We start from the raw sequence: 21996 nt of genomic DNA, 5'->3' as shown, positions 1-21996 counted from the left end.
AGTTTTTTCAGCATGAGGTACCCTCTATGTCTTGTGCTAGTTAACTCACCACCTGACTCTCCAAAGACTGTCCACCATCTACACAGCACAAGTCAGGAGTGTGGTGGAACACTCCCTACTTGCCTGGATGAGTGCAGATCCAACAACATTCGAGCTTGACTTCAGGATAAAGCAACCCGCTTGATTGGCACCATCCACAAGCATCCAGTCTTTCTACTACTGATAGACAGTAGTAGCAGTGTGTACCATCAACAGAAATTCACCAATGATCCTTACTCAGCACTTTCCAAACCATGATCACTATCATTCAGCAAGACAAGGGCAACAAATACGTGGGAACACCAGTATCTGCCAGTTCCCCTCCAAGCCACTCACCATTTTGACTTGGAAACATATCTCAGTTCCTACAGTGTTGCTGAGTCAGAATCCTGGAATTCCTAACAGCATTGTGAGTCTACCTACAGCACGTGGATTGCAGCAGTTCAAGAAGGCAGCTCACCGTCACCTTCTGAAGGGCATTAATGGGTGGCCAATTGATGCGAGCCTGGTGAGCAATGCCCACATCCCACGAGTGAATAAACAAGTTAACGTTTCCAAGAGAACCATATTTTTCATGGAATAAGTACTAACCACCTACCCCGTGCTTATTCCACACCATTAATATGTATGTGATCTTTGAAAATACCATTATACATAAGAATTTCTTTCACACCTAAATATATCCATACTGAAGAAGTTTAACACCGTCCTTTACTTCTATGTGCTATTTGGGTGTAGAACGTAGGAGTAGGCCATTCAAGCTGTTGGGCCTTCTGCATTCAACATGATCATAGCTGGTCAAACACTTTAATGCCTTTTGCCCACACTATCTACAAAATTATTTTATGTCACTGGTATTCAAAACTTATCGATCTTTAGCTTTCTTCAAAGACTGAGTTTCCACATTCCAACTTGCCCTGATCATATTGAATTTCTTGAACGTACTATGACCTGAATATCAATGTACGCCAACATTTAAATGCTGGTTATGACAAGATTAGATTAGATTAGATTACTTACAGTGTGGAAACAGGCCCTTCGGCCCAACAAGTCCACACCGACCCGCCGAAGCGCAACCCACCCATACCCCTACCTTTACCCCTTTAACCTATCACTACGGGCAATTTAGCATGGCCAATTCACCTGACCCGCACATCTTTGGACTGTGGGAGGAAACCGGAGCACCCGGAGGAAACCCACGCAGACACGGGGAGAATGTGCAAACTCCACACAGTCAGTCGCCTGAGTCGGGAATTGAACCCGGGTCTACAGGCGCTGTGAGGCAGCAGTGCTAACCACTGGGCCACCGTGTTTGACAAGTTGTCAAAGAGCTTGCAATAACAAATCTTAACATTTTAAATAATTTACTAATGCATTAACTGTTGCACCAGTAATGTCAGTGTTTTTCCAGTTATTCTAGATTATTCTTATTTCTAATCATTCTTCATGTTTCGAACTTCATCTATAGTGGAATTAGTTTGATATCTAGTTGCATACAAGGTAATGGGTACATTTAATAATGGCAGTCTTTGAAATCTGTGGAACTAAGTTTGTTATGCTATTTCTTATGTAATATCTCAAGTCAGTCTAACTCGTACATTGGTGAATTTTGAAGGAATACTATTAAAGCAGTAATCAAAATAGTTTTAATAAAATTGTACTAATTTAATATGAAATGCTGTAAAATGACTTGTGAAGTATGCATGCATATGCCTGCACGCCTCTTGCATACTTAGGACTTATTTACTAAACCTAAATATCTTTGTTACAATAATGAAATTAAATATTCATTTGCACTTCAACTGATTTGGAAAGTATCACTGTATGTAATCATTCAGATGATGTGAATACCTGAACTTTCTCATTAAACTAAATTTCATTGATTTAACTTTTTCATAATTTTCAGCATCCTTTTAACTTGTCGAATTTTTGAAAAAAATCAGCAATATAAATTTCATTATTCAGGTTTTGATGTTTGTTACTCATTAAAGGAATTCTTTAGATTTGTATTCATCAAATTAAATTAATATTGGCATTTTTAAATGTTTGTCTATGCAACACTGTATGACATCCCAACTTTCAATTCATTTTCTGTACCACCTCCTTTTCATTTATTCTCTAGTCAATCTATGCTCAGAGGCTGCACTTTACAAATGTACCAGATGTATTAAACCAATGGTTTCCTACTTGGGAAGTAAAATATGGGCTGAAGTAGAGGCATTTCTTTTGTATTTCGGATGGCATTTTCCTCATTTCACATCCTAATTGCATGGTGCTTACCTAGTTTAATGTTGGCATAAATAACAAAGTAGTTTGGCTGTTTACCTGCAGAAATAGAAAACTTATTGGGTCATGACAGATTAACGAATAGATTTTCATCATCTGAATTTAATTGATAAGATATAGAACAAATTTCCTCTTTTCTCAGACTGGTGTTGCATTCAATTCTGGTTGAATTGTAATTTTTTTTGACATTCAGCTGATAGAAGATTAAAGCTATTTTCTTTGGACACCTATCATAAATCTGTTTCCTAATCATTGGCTCACCCTGAACAAAGCTTTTGGCAACCTCAACATCCTGTTTAGCCATGAGATAAATTTCCTCTTCATCTTAAAGGCTGCCTATTTCCATCCTAGTACGATTGTCCATCTTTGTATTGAAACTTGGACTCCGTTCTACTCTCACCCATCAGCTCTCTGTTTTGCTGGCATTGCTTGCATTGCACCAGCAAATCGATTTTATTTTGTGTAAATTCTCATCCTCATGTTCAGATCTTATCCCTTCCCATCTTTGCAACAACTCCAACATGACAACCATTTAAGAGCTCTGCCTTTTTCCAGTTGTGATCTCTTACATATCTCTGCCCCACCCCACCCCATCCTGGCTTTGACAGCCATTCTTCCAGCCATCTGGGCTCAAAGATTTAGATTTTCCTCCTTGACCTATCCCTGCTTTTAACTGATCTGTATGTGGTGCATATCTAATTTGGGCTTTTATGCTGTTTTACTCAACTTGTCCATTTCAAATCAGTAAGTCAGAAATTTCTGGCTGTGATGTTTTCGTAGCCCTTTACGTTCATTAAATCAATGGTGGCATTACACATCATTTTTCCATTTAAATGTAAGAATAGTACTCCTGAAGTTACCTAGAGGCTTACAACATTATCCTTTCTTCTTTTGAAAATTAAAGAAACCAGATCACATTCTGTGGCAAAGCCAGAAATCAATCTATGGAAGGTTATTCTCTGTAGAAGGTTGATATTTCTCAGTTAAGTGATGATAGCTCAAAGTAATTTGCTCCATTTAAAAAGAAACAGATTTAGATCACAACAAATTGCCAACTTAGGTGGTTTGTATGAAGTGTAACATTGTTAAATGGTTTCAAATGTCATGATCCAAGATTTAGCTATTTGTATTGTGACACATTTAAGTGCCTAACTGCTGCTTTATCTTTATGATTTGGAGATGCTGTTGTTGGACTGGGGTGTACAAAGTTAAAAATCACACAACACCAGATATAGTCCAACAGGTTTAATTGGAAGTACTAGATTTTGGAGCGCCGCTCCTTCAGGTGGTTGTGGAGGACACAATTGTAAGACACAGAATTTATAACAAAAGTTTACAGTGTGATGTAACTGAAATTATACATTGAAAAGTACCTTGACTGTTTGTTAAGTCTCTCATCTGTTAGAATGACCATGATAGTTTCACTTCTTTCATATTTAAATCACAAACTTTTTTTAAAAGTTACATTCGCAAGGTTAACTGTAACAATTGGTGTCAGCCAGATAAGATGTTGAGATGTTGAAGGTGTTAGCCCCCCGTGCTCCCTATCTGTGCCATAATGTTTAGACTGATTCTAATCTAAAAAGTGAGTTCACAGTCTTACATGAATTCATGCAGTTTTTGAGCAAGGTATCGTGGTCATTCTAACAGATGAGACACTCAACAAACAATCGAGGCATTTTTCAATGTATAATTTCAGTTACATCACACTGTAAACTTTTGCTATAAATCCTGTGTCTTACAATTGTGTACTCCACAACCACCTGATGAAGAAGCAGCGCTCCGAAAGCTAGAGCTTCTAGTTAGACCTGTTGGACTATAACCTGATGTTGTGATTTTTATCTTTACGAATAGTCAAGTAATTTGCATTGCTTGTAGCACAAAATACTATCCTATCCTATTACAAAACAATTAAATCATTTTAAAGCTAACAAGATATTTTTTATTTTGAACAGAGGGAGATATGATCAAGATGTTCATGCGTGGACGTCCTATCACAATGTACATTCCTTCGGATGTATCAAATTATGATGAAATGAAGTCAGAACTGCCTTCTGAGAAGCTAAAGCTGGAGTGGGTGTATCCTTGACTTTTTTTGGAAATATGTTTGCAATCACACGAATATAGAAGACAATTAATGGGCCCTTAATCACTTTGCATTGTATATATTTGTATACCAGTCAGAAATTTAGATATGTTTTGGTGTAAAGTGGAATCTCACATTGATACATCGTGGTGGTGGTACCTTAATTTACTCAGGAGTGAAATGACCTGTTCAGGACTGTCCTGTTCTTTTGTTTACTATTGTCTCTGCACGACTCATAGACTGCCCATCTCCATTTTTCAAGCATTTTCACTCCATCTTTATCTCAGCTTCCACTTGCTTAGTTTTCCATAACCATTGTGGCACAAGAGCATTCAATATATTAAAATCAAATTCCGCCCTCTGTTACTGCAGTTAGCTAAAGTGCATTGAAAACTTTCATAAAAGAGGCCTTACCATCTTCAACTGCCTCATCAATGACCTTTCATCATAAGTTTAGAAGTGGGGGTGTTTGCTAATGATTGCACAATGTTCAGTGCCACTCACAACTCTCTGCATACTGAAGCAGTCCGTGTTCAAATGCAACAAGGCCTGAACAATATCCAGGCTTGGACTTACAAGTGGCACGTAATATTTGCACCACACAAACGCCAGGCAATGATCACCTCCGACAAGAGACCATTTAACCATCGACTCTTGACATTCAGTGGTGTTACCATAATTGAAGTCCCCACTATCACCATTTTAGGGATCACCGTTAACCAGGAACTGGTCCCACTTTCTGAATATAGTGGCTCAAGAGCATATCAGAAGTTAGGAATATTGCAGCAAGTAATTCCCCTCCTGACTCCCCAAAGCCTGTCTACTGTCTAAAAGGCACAAGTCAGGCGTGTGAAGGAATACTCCCCAGTAGCCAAATAGGTACAGCTCCAACAATCAAAAAAAAAGCTCAACATCATCCAGGAAAAAGTAGACTGCTTAGATTGGAACCACATCAATAAGCATTCGTTCCCTCCAGCATTGATACTCAGTAGCAACAGTGTGTACTATCTACACAATGTGCTGCAGAAATTCATCAAAAGTCTTTAGACACTGCCTTGCAAACCCACAACCACTTCCATCTAGAAGGACAAGAGCAACAGAGACATGGGAACCCCACAACCTGAAAGTTCCCAATCCAAGTCACTCACCATCCTGACTTGGAAATATATCATGGTTCCTTCAGTGTCCTGGGTTGAGATGCTAGAATTCCTTCCTTTAGAGCATTGCAGGTCTATGTATAGCACACAACTGCAGCAGTTCAAAAAGGCAGCTTGCTACCACCTTCAAGGGCAACTAGGGACAAGCAATAAACGCTAGCCAGCAATGCCCATATCAAATGAATGAGTTTTTTTTTTAAAAGGGACAACTGAAGAGGCTTAATGTCAGATTGGTAGGGACAAGGGCTGAGGCAAATGACAACTTTGTCCTTTGAACTAGAATTGGTAGAGTAAAGGTGATGAGGTTAGAGGAATAAATGGTACAGGAGAGATATGAAGCAAGTCAGTGAAAGGATTTGTAGATAATCTTTGATAATCCTGTCGAGTCATAAGGGTGTTTGACACTTGTTCAGAAACATTGTTCTTACATCAAAAAATAAACCCATTGCCAGTCTTGTAGATTATAACTACTCCTATTAAGTAACAATACTATTTGTTAAAATAAAATTCTTTGAGGAAAATAAGGTTTTAAAAACCACACTTCAGTTGGTAAAATTCTAATAGAGGCCAAAGCTTTTAAAAAGATACTTGAATTTCCATTGACTGAAAAGATTTCACAAGAATTCACTAAGACTTCTGTAATAAACTAAAACCACCATCTCTCACTTCAATAAGTAATTTATACTCTAAACAACAGAAAAGATGCTCCGTTCAACTTTTAAATAACCGACAATTCATCTCCATGGTTATACTCTCTTCTGTCCCTTAATTGAACAGGATTCTCTTTAAAAAAAAGTCCAAACATAACCTGAGTCCCTGATGCCTTACTTCCTTTCTCTTTTGCCAGCTGATAATTTCTAATCCCTGAATTAGTTTTCACTGAGGGTCATCCCAGACAGCCCTTCCTCTCTCCAAAACTAGGTGAATCTATGAACCCTGCAATAGCTTCACTATCCTGCACTCTCCATCTGCGCACAAGTATTTTGCATGGTGAACATTAAAGACAAATGGCCTTTCTGTCTCCTTCTATTGAGGTTATCCACTTCAAACATCTTGCATTATCTTCCCAATACATCCGTTTTGATCTCATCCCCCCATAGTAATCAATCGACCCAGACTTGTTATCAAGCAAGATTCAGAATGAATCACAAGACCCACTTCGCTATTCCATTTTACACCACAAGAACTTTTCCCAGCACACAGCGGTCTTGCAAACTTCATGTTCATTAGACAGTTCGTAAACTGAGAGAATTTTTTTCAAGGACGCATGCTAAATGAATGCACCTCTAACTACTTTGCAGAAGTTATCAATCAACCTTAATTCCTTAGCAAAAGTTTGTTTGTAGTAGCAAGTAGGAGAAAATAACTCTGGTCCTAGCAGGCTCCAGTTCTGCCCTTTAATCAGTTTCCTTAGTTCTGACAATGATTAGTTCCAATATTGAACTGATTTAACGGTTGATACCGGGGACCTCTAACCTTGTGAGGTAAAAAACAGTTTTTCGTACGAAACAAGCAGTTGTATGGGTTCTTACAAAACAAGCAGTTTGTCTTCACTGTAAGTACTTTCAAGCTATTTAGTTTCAGGAATATGGGATATAGGTAAAGTAGTATTACTTCTGCAAGCATAATTGCTTATGCAAGGTGAATGAACTAACCTACACCAGTGTATAATTGTTTCAGCAAAGAGCTGAGTTAGCTAAAATGTATATGCAAGAACAAAGACTATGTAAAGGGATACATAGTTTCTTCTGAGTTAGCTAAAATGTGCATACAAGAATGGAACGTGCCTGCATACAATGGAAGATGTTACAGACAAATAGATAAGTTGAAGAAGAACATCAAGATATTCCAAGCTCAGCAAATTTCCCTCATGTCAGCACTGAGGCGAACCAAGTCACTTATAGGGGGGAGGGTCGCCTGGTTTGGAATAGGGGGAGAAGTAAACAAGGGCGGAGCGCACCTGGGCAGGGACAGAACACAAGGAATATTGATAGGTTTGAAGGCCAATAAGATAAACGGGCCACTACCGAGAATTAAACTGTATAAATTGTGGAGTGATTTCTGGATTGCCGTGGCTACTTGCTCGTCACCCCTTCTTGCAAGAACATTTCAATAAAATTCGCTGCTTCAAAATTTGACTCGGATTGAAATTTATTATATTGTGAGCTCTGTTTCTCACAAGGAAGCAGCTACTTGTATTGCTTTATGTTTGTATCAGAGTGGCCTCTTCTAGGCTGTACAACTCAATTGCTTACTAGATAGACTTGTTCGGTCATTAAGCACAAAGTTCATGGTGCATTAAATATATTTCTTTTGAATACGGCCTTAACTAACCGAAAATAGATATGGCTATCGAGGAAGGGACTGTCGTTCCAATATCTACCTCCTCCCAACTGGAGAAATTATCTATTTTATAGCATCTATTGTGGTGCTGTACAATGTTGAGGAGAGGACTCAAAGGCATTATCTAGGGCACACAGATTGTGTTAAATGGTAAGCTTATTTTCCCTTATGCAGGTAGTTCTGGGATAACGTGCATTTTGGTAGCACGATTGGCTATAACGTCACTGAAGAATTAGGGAACATTATTTTGGAGAATGCTTATCTCCGTTGGCAATAGCACGATTCCTGTGGAGATTGGTTTATGTGCTTCATTCTGTGCATGCACCGACATGCGAGCCAAAATCTTTGCGCTGTTTCGTGCATGCACCGGTGTTCTTACGGTTCTGCGCTAGTGTCTGCGCATGCATTACGTTGGTGCCAGTCTTTGTGCCATTCTGCATATGTGCCGATGTCTCTGTGATGTTCTGGGCATGCACAATATCAGTTGCCAGCAGAGCAGCTTTCTGTGAAAGGTACTATAAGAGAGCAACTTTCTTGGATTTTAGTTAAATTTACTTTTGTTTTGTTAATAAATATGATTTCAGCCTTCATTCAGGCTGTGCTATACTTTACATTAGACTTGAATGATTTTTGAGCAATATTTTTTGCCGGTCTGTACCTCACTTTTCCCATAGAACATTATTTCTATTAAGCAAAGTTTTGCTGGAACTGTGGCACAACTGCAGCGTTATGGGAGAACTACGTATAATTGTAACCAGAAGTTGCTGTGTTTACAAAGTAATCTTTGTATAAGAGTATCATTTCTGTTAAGGCAGAAAGAATGAGCATGACACAGGTTTTGCAGTAAGAATAATGGTGTAGACATCAGCAATTGCTGTATTAAAATGACAATAGGAGAACAACTGCCATCAGTATACAGGTTATTCAGCTATAACGCGACAGTTGGGTTCCCCCGCAAATTTGCGCTATAGAAAATTGCACGGTAGAAGATCGCTAATACAAAATCATTACAGTGGAGCCTTGATTATTCGAAGAAGATCTCAAGATCCTGATAGAAACATTACATTAAAGAGGTGTTACCAATACTGATCACGTCTTTTGCTTACAATGATTAAAAGTGAATTTGGCTTACTGAAATGCTGCTGAGAACAGTCGTGGACCATCCTGAAACCCAGGCACTGAATCCAAATGACTGACCACCCGACACTTTCCCTGGAGTTCTACACAGGTGTGTGCCCTATACCCCCATTCCCCAGATAACCTCTCCAACATTGTCCCGTACAGGGCAGAAGGGGGGCTTGTCCACATGTTGGGTGTGCAGCTGTGTGTGTGTTATTTTGAGATTCACCCCCTCTCTTTCCCCCCCCCCCCCCCAACCACCACCACCAAAGAAAAACGCTGTTGGTGTCCAATTCGGCAGCCCTCTCCATTGCAGGGGTGGGGGGGTGTTGCCTAGTCTCCTAAATAGGGAGCGGACATAGCAAGTGCTCACTCTGTCAATCCCATTGACGGGAAGCAGCAGTGGGGAGAGGCTACAGCAATGCTGCTGGTCCCTTACAAGTGTGTATCTGCTCAGAAACAAACCCTGAGATGGAGAGAGGAAGTAAGTCAGGCAGAGCGAGGAAAAAGCCAACTTCAGAAAACTCCGAGTCCCAGAGGACAGGCATTGAATCAGTTAACCGAGTGATCAATTATCTGAATGAAATACTGCCCATCATGTTCAGACAATAGAGGTTCCTCTGTATACCCATTCAGTAGATGCCCACAAACAATGTCCACAAAGAATGTCCACAATTCATCAATCACTTTATAGCCAATTCATGCTGACAAAACACGCGTTACAGCAGCTGGAAATGTGTTGCTGGAAAAGCGCAACAGGTCAGGCAGCATCCAGGGAACAGGAGAATCGACGTTTCGGGCATAAGCCCTTCTTCAGGATTCCTGAAGAAGGGCTTATGCCCGAAACGTCGATTCTCCTGTTCCCTGGATGCTGCCTGACCTGCTGCGCTTTTCCAGCAACACATTTCCAGCTCTGATCTCCAGCATCTGCAGACCTCACTTTCTCCTCACGCGTTACAGCAGAACAACTTGTATGTACTGTTAAATACAAACATCAGGATGTTGCTGTCTGACTTAATCTGTTCCTCCATGTTATTTATTACACTGTTACCTTGAAAGACTGTGTTCAAACATGACATTCTGGTACTTACTGTATTCATTTAACATGGCAGGGAACAGGCTTGTTCATTCAAATGTGTGTGAATGTCTAATTGTGACAAGTCATAATTTCTTATGAAAAACCTCTTTGGCACTGAATTTTTAATTTTATAAGTTTGGAGTCTGGAATACTGTTTTGACTGTCTAATAATTGTAAGTCATATTGTCATTGTCCAAGGAACCACTGCAGACAATTATAACGATAGTAACTAACAGACACTATATGTTCACTGCTGACCAAAATTTGAAATATCCAGTTATCGCATGTTTTTATAATAGTTTTAGTTCTTTTTTATTTTTTGCCTGCCCTTCCTAAATATCAAATGCCCTTGAGTATTCAAATTCCAACCTTGGTCACACTTCAGCCATGCCTACTTCATGGCAACTAGATCATACCTATTTACTTAAGTTTCTGTCACCAATTTATATGTATTACCTCTCTGGCTCCAACCCATTGACAAACTATCTTTAACCCACAAGAAAATACCCATGACAGTGTGAGTCCTGCTAAGGTGTAACCATCCTCACAAAGGTTCATCTGACCAGAAATCTAAAGCCCTCCCTCCTGCGTCATTACTCCACCTACATGTTAATTTGTGCAATCATATTATTTCTATACTTGCATGTGGGACTGCAAGCAATGAGATTACTGTCTTAGAATTTTTGGTTTTCAGTCTTGTTCCTAGCTCCCTAAACTCCGCTTTCAGGACTTTATCCCTTAATTTAAGTCATTGATATCAAAGTGGACCCTGATCTTTTGACTCTTTACAATCCCTGTCCTGAAAATTGCTGGAGTTCTGGTTTCTTCAACTGATCATATTAAAACAGATGAAGAGAAATTAATTTTCTCAGTGTCATGGATATGTGGAATTCATTACATGACAGTATGGTGGATGCCAGGACATGGAGTAAATTTAAGAAGGAGACAAATTTTTAATTATCGATGGGTTGAACGATAATGAAGAGCAGGCGAGAAAGTGGAGTTGAGGCCGCGATGGGATCAGCCATAATCATTTTAAATGGTGGAGAAGGCTCAAGGACCTATATTGCCTGTTTCTGCTCCTAGTTTTTGTATTCTTATGCAGAAAATGCATTAGTCAATATAAGAAGGGATAATGGACGCCTTCTCACAGATGAGTCATTTTCTGCACATGTTCATGTAGGTCACATGAGCCATTAATGATTCCACATGCCTCCCTGGAGGGATGTTTCACACAATTGAACTCCCCTAACAATCTTAGCCTGCCTTTAGACTATTCTCTATAAATTAATTGTTAGGAACTCAGATCACTCAACCTTATTCACCAATCCATTTTTTCTCCTATGCATTTCATAGAGTTAGCTAAAATAAGTAAAATTTCTGGGGTTCTTAATAATCTAGACATTTATATGCATTTTTTTTAAAAGTAGTGAACTAACCCAGCTATATGCACACATCCTTAAGGTAGATACTCACTGACCAATCAACTTGGGACTTTGCTGTGATATGCTCTTTTTTTCCATTCTCCCCCACAATGATCAATATATTTGTTCAGGGCTTAGATTGGGAGGAAGTTGTGTTCAAGAAAATTGCCTTGGTAAATATGTAGAAGTACCTATTAGAGAAGGAGCAAAACTTGGACATCTCTTGGGAAATAAGGTAGGGCAAGTGACTGAAGTGTTTGTGGAGGAGCATTTTGGGAGCAGTGATCATAATTCTATTAGTTTTAAAATAGTTATGGAAAAGGATAGACCTTGTATAAAAGTTAAAGTTCTAAATTGGAGTAAGGCCAATGTCAATGGTATGAGACAGGAACTTTCAAACAATGGCTGGCATAGACTGTTTGCAGCAATGCCTGTCAAGTGGGAGATTTTCAAAAGTGAGATAAAACATATGTTCCTGTTAGCGTGAAGGCAAAGGCTTATAGGATCATGGAACAATGGGTGAATAGAGACATTGAGGCTCTGGTCGATGATAAGAAAGAGGCCTATGTCAGGAACAGACAGCTGGGATCAGGTTATTTCCCAGAAGAGTGTAAGGGGAGTATGGGCATTCTTAAGAGGGAAATCAGGAGGGCAAAAAGAGGGATATGAGAGTATAATCCAAAGAGATTCTGCGAATACAAGAAGAGCAACTTGGGAGAGAACAGGACCTCTTAAACTCAATGAGCGTTGAACCACAGGAGACAGGAAAGATACTAAATAAACATTTTGTTAGTATTAACTGTGGTGAAAGACATGGAGGCTAGGGAACTTGGGGGAAATAAATGTTGAAAACAAATGTCTTGAAAACCTTCCATATTACAGAAGTGGAAGTTCTGGAGGTCTTTAAAAAACATAAGGTTGGATAAATCTCCAAGGCCTGATCGAATGTATCCCAGGACATTGCAGGAAGCTAGGGAAGAAATTGCAGGGTCCCGAGCAGAAATCTACAGCCACACATGAGGTGCCAGAGGCCTGGAGTGTGGTTGATGTGCCCTTTTTTAAAGAAAGGCTGTAAGGAGAAGCCTGGGAACTCTGTGACTCTGCCATCAGTGATAGATAAGTTGTTGGATAGGGGATTCTGAAAGATAGGATTTGTGTGTATTTGGAGAGGCAGAGACCGATTAGGAACAGTCAGTGTGGCTTTGTGTGTGGGAAATTTGCCTCTCAAACTCGATTATCGAGTCTTTTGAGGATGTGACCAGAAAGATAAATGAAGGCAGAGTGGTCGATGTTGTTAACATTTACTTAAGTAAAGCCTTTAACGAGGTTCCAAGTGGTAGACTGGTTAGCCCATTAGATACAAAATTGGCTTGATGGTAGGAGACAGAGGGTGGTGGTGGAGAATTGTTTTTGGACTGGAAGCCTATGACCACCGATTTTCCGCAAAGATCCATGCTGGGTCCACTTTGTCATTTATTTCAATGATTTTGATGAGAATTTAGGAAGTATAATTAGTAAGTTTGCAGATGACCCCACAATTGAAGGTGTGGTCATCAGTGAGGAAGATTATCCAAGATTACAAAGCAATCTTGGATCAATTTGGCCAACAGGCTGAGGAGTGGCAGGCAGAGTTTAATTTAGATAAATGCGAGATGTTGCATTTTGGTAAGATAAACAGGGGTCAGACTCCTACAGTTAATGGAGGACCTTGGAAGTGTTGTCAGACAGACTGAATGGTTCAGGTATACTGTTCTTTGAAAGTTGTGTCACAGACTGGGTGATTAGGAAGGCATTTTAGCACACTTTCCTTCAATACTCAGACCATTGAGTATCAGAGTTGGGATGTCACGTTGTTGTTGTACAGGATGTTGGTGAGGCCACTTTTGGAGTATTGTATACAGTTCTGGTCACCTTGCTATAAGAAGGATAGCATTAAATTGGATAGGGTTTCAGAACGATTTACAAAGATGTTGCTGGGACTGGAAGGTTTGAGTTATAAGGAGAGGCTGGGTAGGCTGGGACTTTTTTCACTGGAATGTATGAAATTGAGGGCTGACATGATACAGATTTTATAAAATTATGAGGGCAGAGATAAGGTGAATAGCAGATGTCTTTTCACTAGGATGGAGGAGTTCAAACCTAAAAGGCATATTTTTGAGGTCTTGTTTAAATCGAGCCAGCCAACTTTTTATATTTTCCAATTAGAAATCAACACAACTTGCACATGTTTCGGCTGACGCTCAATACCCGATGTATATGGACCCGAAATTATTTCACAAGATTCTTGCATCAAAAGAGGTCACGAATCAGTGACGGTAGAGTTTAAACCTGCCCACTCAGACCTCTGCTGGAGTATTGTGTTACATTTGAGATTTCATTTTTTTAATGTGTTCATTGCCTTGGAGGAATGATGAAAGAGTTTTCATGAAAACATGAAATGAGGGACTTCGATTGTGAGAAACCTGAAAAAGCCCATTCAGTTGTGAAGGGATGTCACTGGACCTGAAATCGTAATTGATTTTTCTCCACAGATGCTGCCAAACCTGCTGAGATTTTTCAGCAGATTTTGTTTTTGTTTCTGGGAAAACTGAGGTTGTTTTCCTTTTTGTGTAGGAGGTTCAGAGAATATTGATGTTGAAAATCATACACTGCTTTGATAGCTAATAAGGAGGAAATGTTTCTAGTGGCTCATTGGTTGGTAATCAAATGCCAGATGTCTCAAAAGGAAACTTCAAGGAGCTGTCAGCTCTGGTATGTGGGAAGAACAGAAGTAAGCCACTTAGTCTTTTGAGTCTGTTCTGCCATACAAAGGTAGTCAAATTAATTTTTGCTAGGACCAGATGAATACTGCTGCTCGGTAAAAACAATGACTGCAGATGCAGGAAACCAGAATCTAGATCAGAGTGGTGCTGGAAAGTACAGCAGTTCAGGCAGCATCCGAGGAGCGGGAAAATCGACGTTTCGGGCAAAAGCCCTTCTTCAGGAATAGAGGCAGAGTGCCTGCAGGGTAGATAGATAAATGAAAGGAGGGTGGGGGTTGGGAGAAAGTAGCATAGAGTACAATAGGTGAATGGGGGTGGGGATGGAGATGATAGGTCAGAGAGGAGGGTGGGGGAAGGTAGCAAAAAGTATAATGGGTGAATGGGGGTGAGATGAAGGTTATAGGTCAGAGAGGAGGGTGGAGTGGATAGGTGGAAAGGAAGATAGGCAGGTAGGACAAGTCATGGGGACAGTGCTGAGCTGGAAGTTTGGAACTGGGGTGAGGTAGGAGAAGGGGAAATGAGGAAACTGGTGAAGTCCACATTGATGCCCTGTGGTTGAAGTGTTCCGAGGTGGAAGATGAGGCGTTCTTCCTCCAGGCGTCGAGTGGTGAGTGAGCGGCGGTGAAGGAGGCCCAGGATCTGCATGTCCTCGGCTGAGTGGGAGGAGAAGTTGAAATGTTGGGCCACAGGGCGGTGTGGAATACTGCTGCTCATCCTGGTGTACAAGAAATCCCAACAAAAATTTAATAAGCTTGTCATAGTCCAATTCTCAGTAAATTACTGTGCCAGGATTACAATGTGACATTGCACAAAATTTGTGATACTTGGAACTAAAATTGTGTTGCAGCATGAGTGACACACATCTCGGCATCATACTTATGGTTGTGCAAGTTTTCCCATCCTGACCCTATTTAGTACTGTTGAATGTGTAACCAGCGACAATGTGTTGGAAACATGTAGGGTAATATCAGGCTTGTGGATTATAGATACACAACAACGTACATGCTTTACAAATCAACTAAGTTGAAAAGTATTCGAAACAGTAAAATAGTAAAGATCTGTTCAGCATAGAATCCCTAGTGTAAGAAGAGGTCATTCAGCCCATTGGATCTGCACCAGTCCTCCAAACATTCGCTCCAGACCCAACTCCCTATCCTATCTCCAGAAGTCTGCTTTACCATGGCTCATGGTCTGCATGTCCCTGGACATTGTGGGACAATTTTATCTTGCCACCCCACCTAACCTGAGCATGTTCGGACTGTGGAAGAAAACCCACACAGACAAGGGGGAGAACATGCAAACTCCACATGGACAGTTGCCCGAGGCTGGAATTGAACGTGGGATCCTGATGCTGTGAGGCAGCAGTACTAACTGCTGAGGCACTGTCCCACCTAGTATTTTTTGTATGTGGCCTCAGCAAGTCTCTGGCGTGGATCCTCTAAGTAGAACGAACTGAAATGATAGTTGTCTGTGATGAAGAGAGTGAAAGCTTAAGCTGCTATTTTAAAGATACGACCAAATGATGATGATGTAACAAGGATTGGCTGAACTTTTCTAATCTTAAATTAGAGTTCTGTTACTGGAAATTTGCTTCAAAGCAATTTAAAAAGTAGAAAAACAGTTGTAAGTGGCAGAAAATTCCAGCTAGAATTGCTAACTGTTGAATCACTATGATATTGACTTGCAAGAAAATTGGTGTTCCCCAAGGGATCAGAAAGCTGTGGATTAAATTTGATGTCAAATGAAAAAGAACTTTCCTTCAGGATTTTATTCTATTGACTTTGATGCATTTAGAAGTGTAATTCTTGGACACTCGTATTTCAGCTAGAGCCAAGATTGACAGTTGTGTTCACTGAACAAAAACTATCCCACAGCAAATGATTGCATACTAAATGAAAACTTTTTTTTTGCAGAATGTGTTAAGGTACTTAATGCTGTTTCGACTAATTTATTGCAGCCTTGCAGTTCATCCAGACAAAATCAAGATTGCAACAGGACAGATAGCTGGTGTAGATAAAGATGGAAGAGTAAGTACTGTTATTGCTTTAAAATGTATTCAGCCAGGAATATATTGCTGTTCCTTCAGTATTGCTGGGTCAAAATGTTGGGATTTCCTCCCTAAGGGCATTGCGAGTCAACCTACGTCCCTTGGACTGCAGCAGTTCGGGAAGCTAGCTCACCACCATTTGTTCAAGGGCAGCTAGGGATGAGCATTAGCAATCAGCAATGCTCATGTTCCATGAGAGAATAGAAAAGGATAGTTAAGGAGGCATATGGGAGGTTTGCCTTTATCAGTTGTAGCATAGATTATAATATCAGGGAGATCGTGTTGGAGCTGAACAGAACTCTGTTTTTGGAGTACAGTATGTAGTTCTGGATATCAAATTAAAGGGAGGATCTGATTGCGCTGGACGGGGGTTCAAAGGAGATTCAACAGAATGTTGCCTGGGATGGCGTATTTCAGTTATGAAGAAACAGTGGATAATCTTGGATGGTTTTCTTAGGAGTATGGAAGGTTGAGAGAAGACCTGACGGGGTGGATAAGATTATAAGGAGCATAGAAAGCAGCTTTTTTCTTTAGATGAAGGTCAGTAACTAGGGAGCATAGTTTTCAAGTATGAGGCAAGAGATTTAGAGGGGATTTGAGGAAAAGAGGATGGTGGAAGTCTGGAATACCCTGCGAGGGAGGATTGTTGAGGCTGGAAACTTTAGCTTTAAAAAGTACTTGGATGAGCACTTAAAGTGCTCATACATTCAAGGCTATAGATCTAGAGTGGGAAAGTGAGACTAATGTTCTAGAACAGTTCTTTTTTGGTGGTACAGAGTCAATGAACTGAAGGGTCTTTTCTGTTCTCTACGATTCTACAATTTTCATAATATGTCTCATCTTAAAGTTTATTCTCTATTATCTGGCACGAAATATGATGCTCTGCTGTAAAATTAAGCTGTTACATTTTAATTTTGCATGTGTGGTTGGTTGAACTATACTCTGGATACAGAAATGAAAGCCAGTGCAGTCCAACAGTAAAGTGAACTCTAACTGTAAGGGTCTCTTAGACTGAATTAAATTTATTTCAGAAAGGTGGAAGCTACGGAAAGTATTCAGTGAGCCAGTACCAATTCACAAAAGCTTTGTCCGTGAATATTTTAAACAATTGTGAAAGGGGTCAATTGCAGTGAAAGTAATACAGATTATTTCTTTTGGTCAGGAAATCTCTGAAAACCTTGCTGCAGAAGAAAACTTCTCTTTCCCTTTTATTCAGTTTCTGTATACTAATATCTTGTAGGGAAGAGAAAGGATTAGAGTAACCCGTAGGGGGTGCCCACTCTAATTATTTAATTTCCTTCCTCATAACTAGGTGAGCAGTATAGACTGTTTTCTGTACCTATTATTTATTTGTCTCTATCACTCCTTGTTGTCTTTTGGTCTGTTGTAAGCATTCTACCTGCTCCGAATTGCTGATTTCTGATCTTACATCAATCCCCATCTCCAATTAGATCTTTACCCATACATTTGATAATTGGCTCTGATCTCTTTCTTTCTGACCTCAAATCATTCATTTGTTACAAACTCCATCTTAGGTTAAGCATTGCTGCCCATATGCTGTCTGACTTGCCCATTATCCCTGTCCTCCTTAACCTCATCCTTGCTTTCAATTCACTCCATGTTGTCTGACTTCAACTCTACAATCTCTTACAGACTCTAATGTGTAAATTAGTTTGGACTTATTTATGGCAATGTTCAGGTACTGATCTGACATGCAGGTGTAGTCTTTGGGTGCATCTCAATCAGTCAACTAAGTAACTCTCTATGCTCAGTAATGTTTCTAATATTTCGCATTTAATCATGCATATCAGTTTCTTAAGTTGCATTTTGTGCTAATTTGTTTCAGCCTTCATTCCTATCCATTTTACTACTATTCTTCGCAACATCCTCTCCTGTACATCTGTTGTTCTTGGATTAAACTTAGTTGAGAGTCCAACATATTGATCCCTTGCAATGGGTATACAAATGCCAAACTTGACAATAATCTTCTAGGTTTCATAGAAACCTAGAAAGTAGAAGCAGGAGTAAGCCATTCAACCCTTCAAGCATGTTCCACCATTCAATATGATCTTGGCTGATCATCCAACTCAGTCTGTTCTCACTTTCTCCTCATACCCTTTGATCCCTTAAGCCTTAAGAACCATATCTATCTTGTTCTTGAAAACATTCAACATCTTTGCTTCAATCACTTTGTAGTAGAGAATTCCAGAGGCTCACTGCTCTCTGGGTGAAGAAATTTCTCCTCCCCTCAGTCTTAAATGGCTTACCCCATATAATTGTCATAAACATACACAGCATGTAAACAGACCTTTCGGTACGACCTGTCTATGCCAACCAGATATCCTAAATTAATCTGGTTCCATTTGCCAGCATTTGGCCCATGTCTCTCTCAAACTCTTCCTATTCATTTACCCATCTAGATGCCTTTTAAATGTTGGAATTGTACCAGCCTGCACAACTTCATCTGGCAGCTCATGCCATGCATGTACTACCCTCTGCGTGAAAAGTTATCCCTTGGATCACTTTAAAATATTTCCTCTCTCACCTTAAACCTATGGCTTCTAGTTTTGGACTCGCCCACTTCGTGGAAAAGATCTTGGCTATTCATTCGACCCATGCTCCTCATGATTTATAAACCTCCTATAAGGCTACCCCTCAGCCTCCAATGTACCAGGGAAGATAGCCCCAACCTGTTCAGCCTCTCTCTATAGCTCAAATCCAGGCAACATCCTTGTCAATCTTTTCTGAACCCTTTCAAGTTTCACAACGTCCTTTCTATAGCAGGAAGACCAGAATTGCACACAATATTCCAAAAATGGCCTTTCCAATGTCCTGTCTAGCCACAACATGACCTCCCAACTCCTATACTCAATGCACTGACCAAACGCCGCCTTCACTATCCTATCTACCTGGGACTCAACTTTCAAGGAGCAATGAACCTGCACTCCAAGGTCTCTTTATTCAGCATCACTCCCTCGGACCTTACCATTAAGTGTATACGTCCTGCTAAGATTTGCCTTTCCAAAATGCAGCACCTCATATTTATTTAAATTAAACTCCACCTATCACTCATTGGCCCATCTGATCAAGGTCCTGTTGTACTCTGAGGTAACCTTTGCTGTCCACTAAGTCTCCAATTTTGGTGTCATCTGCAAACTTCTTTAGACTGTGATTTCATGTAGGATTGCACAAGAACAATTGGGAATTTGAGTTACCTAACTCAAAAAAATTTTTGAAGTTTGTTACAATGCTTCCAAGCTGCCAATTGACTCAATATAAATAAGGGATTAAACTGAAATTATCCTGGTCTGTGATTTAGCTAAATAAATTTACTGGGTTATTCAGAGAGCAAAATATTATTTTTCATAGTGTTCTACATTTTCAAGGAATCATTTGTATCTCATGCAGTCATTTTGTTTATGCACCTTAAAGAACAAAGCACAGCACAGGAACAGGCCCTTTGGTTCACCAGGACTGTGCTTACCCATGCTTTTCTAAACTAAAAATATTATGCCTGGACATGGTCAACATCCCTCGATTTCCTGCCAACTTGTGCATCTTTCAAAATGCCCCTTAAACATTGCTATTGTATCCATCTCTGGCAGTACACTCCAGGCATTGACTACTGTCTTTTTTTAAGAATATTGGCCCTCGCATCTCCTTTAAACTTACCCCCTTTTCCCTTAAACCTATGTCCCCTAGTAATTGACATTTCAACCCTGGGGAAAAAGGATTCCGACTATCCATTGTATTCAAGTCTTTCATAATTTTGTAAATGCCTGTCAGGTTGCCCCTCATCCTTCAACATTCAAGTGAAAACAAACCAACTTTGTCCAGTCTCTCCTCATTACTGATACTCTCCAAGCCAGTCAACATCCTAGTAAACTGTTTATGAACCCTATCTAAAGCCTCCACATCCTTTTGGTAGTGTGGTGGCCAGCACTGCACACGATATTCCAAAAGTGGCCTGACTAACATTTTATATAGCTGCAGCATAACTTGCCAATTTTTATACTCTATGCCATAAGAATGCCATATGTCTTCTTGGCCACCTTATTCACTTGTGTGACCACTTTATCCACTTAGTAGTTCTACTTTGACTGTGGAAAATACGTTTGCAAAATAAGCAATTGTTCATTTCAATACTTAAGCCTTTTTTTCTATTCAGCCCCTACAGCCTCATGTGCGAGTGTGGGATTCAGTTAGCCTAGCAACCCTACAAATAATTGGTCTTGGAACTTTTGAACGAGGTGTTGGTTCATTGGCCTTCTCAAAAGCAGTAAGTATGGAAGCATTAATGTACTTCAATTTATTGCAGCATATTTTACAGCAGCATGTTTTATATTTGCATTCGTGTCAATTGCTTCTGGGGATGAACTACTTTTGCTTTGAGTATTCACCGAATGGAAAGATAATTTAATAGTACTGTCTAATCATGCTCATAAGTCAAGAGTTATAAATGCTGAAACAGTCACTTTTGAAAATAAATAATTTATTTTTCTTGATACCTTTGTTCAAAGATATTAGTTACTTTAATTGATGCTATGCAGAACAGTAAATTTGAAATTGAATATTTTAAACAATGATTCATTCTTCACAATGTTTGTTCAGTATATCCAGATTTGATGTAGAGGAAAAGTTGCTCTAAGTCAAAATCAACTTGGAACTATTATTTATGCTGGCAAGTCTGATTGGAAAATGCTTCTGCACATGTATTGATAGAAATTACTGTTGATTTTGCCTTCTTCCATCTGAAATACTTTGATGTAACCATAAAGGACATCAGCAAAAAAGACAAAAATAGTCCAGTGGACATTAAATTGTACAGACCAGAATGATCCAGGCTTTCAGCTCTAACTCTCTACTGTAAAAATTGATCTCCACCTTGGACATGGCCAAACAAAATTGAATGCAAGGTCAAGGAAACATAAAATCAGCTCAGGTCATTCCTTCTAGCAGTGATCCAGTAACAAAAACAGAAATTGCTGGAAAAATTCAGCAGACCCAGCAGCATTTATGGAGAGAATGCAGAGTTAATATTTCTGGTCCAGTGATCCTCCTTCAGAACATTTTGCTGAGGACTCTTAAGTTTTTCCTGCAATTTCTGTTTTGCTTTCTGATTTCCAACATCTACAGTTTTTAGTTGTTTACTGATCCAGTATCTTCTGATTGATATTCTTACGGGTAATGTCAAGCATCCCAACAATAAGATTTAAATTAAATAGCATGACGTAACCTAATTCAGAAACAGTATGAAGTTGTTACCCCAGCAGTGTATTTTACTGGCATGGATACAAGTAGATTCAATTTCATCCCTGATGTGGAACTATCCTGATGTGGAAGTATTCTATAAACCATATCAGACCAGAAACAGTTTGCACACAAGCAGTTTGGAAGAGCACAGCCAGAGAATGTGTATGTAGCTACAGTGGGAATTTGGTGCAGAGTGAAAGAGATGCTTTGAGCTTTTGTTTTTCCTTCTTTATGGTTCATAACTTGTAAGGTCTTTTATTTTATGGTTTATAGTTTGTAAGTATTATGTCCTATAGTCACGAGGTCCAGGAAATAAGACCATAGAGTAGTAATATTGTATTATTAGAGTGATATTATTTGATATTAAGAATTTTCCAAAAGGTTTAATTTAAAGGAGTAGTC

At 39.6% G+C, this 21996-nt stretch overlaps 1 protein-coding gene across 5 annotated transcripts in view; it reads left to right on the top strand.

The window, feature by feature from the left end:
- The window catches only part of eml4 (EMAP like 4), a 301178-nt gene that overhangs the window by 212878 nt on the left and 66304 nt on the right, over nt 1-21996 (top strand). For all 5 annotated transcript variants that reach the window (XM_043695706.2, XM_043695701.2, XM_043695705.2 and 2 more), the window contains 4 exons: nt 4281-4404; nt 7912-8061; nt 16252-16321; nt 20510-20620. In XM_043695706.2, coding sequence (XP_043551641.1) covers nt 4281-4404; nt 7912-8061; nt 16252-16321; nt 20510-20620 — 455 coding nt within the window. The remainder of the gene's footprint in view (nt 1-4280; nt 4405-7911; nt 8062-16251; nt 16322-20509; nt 20621-21996) is intronic.

The sequence above is a fragment of the Chiloscyllium plagiosum genome, unplaced genomic scaffold (assembly GCF_037043375.1).
Source record: "Chiloscyllium plagiosum isolate Xiang-an unplaced genomic scaffold, Cpla_swu_hap1 HiC_scaffold_10, whole genome shotgun sequence".
NCBI classification, from domain to species: Eukaryota; Metazoa; Chordata; class Chondrichthyes; order Orectolobiformes; family Hemiscylliidae; genus Chiloscyllium; species Chiloscyllium plagiosum.
This window is presented reverse-complemented; position numbering and strand designations above follow the sequence as displayed.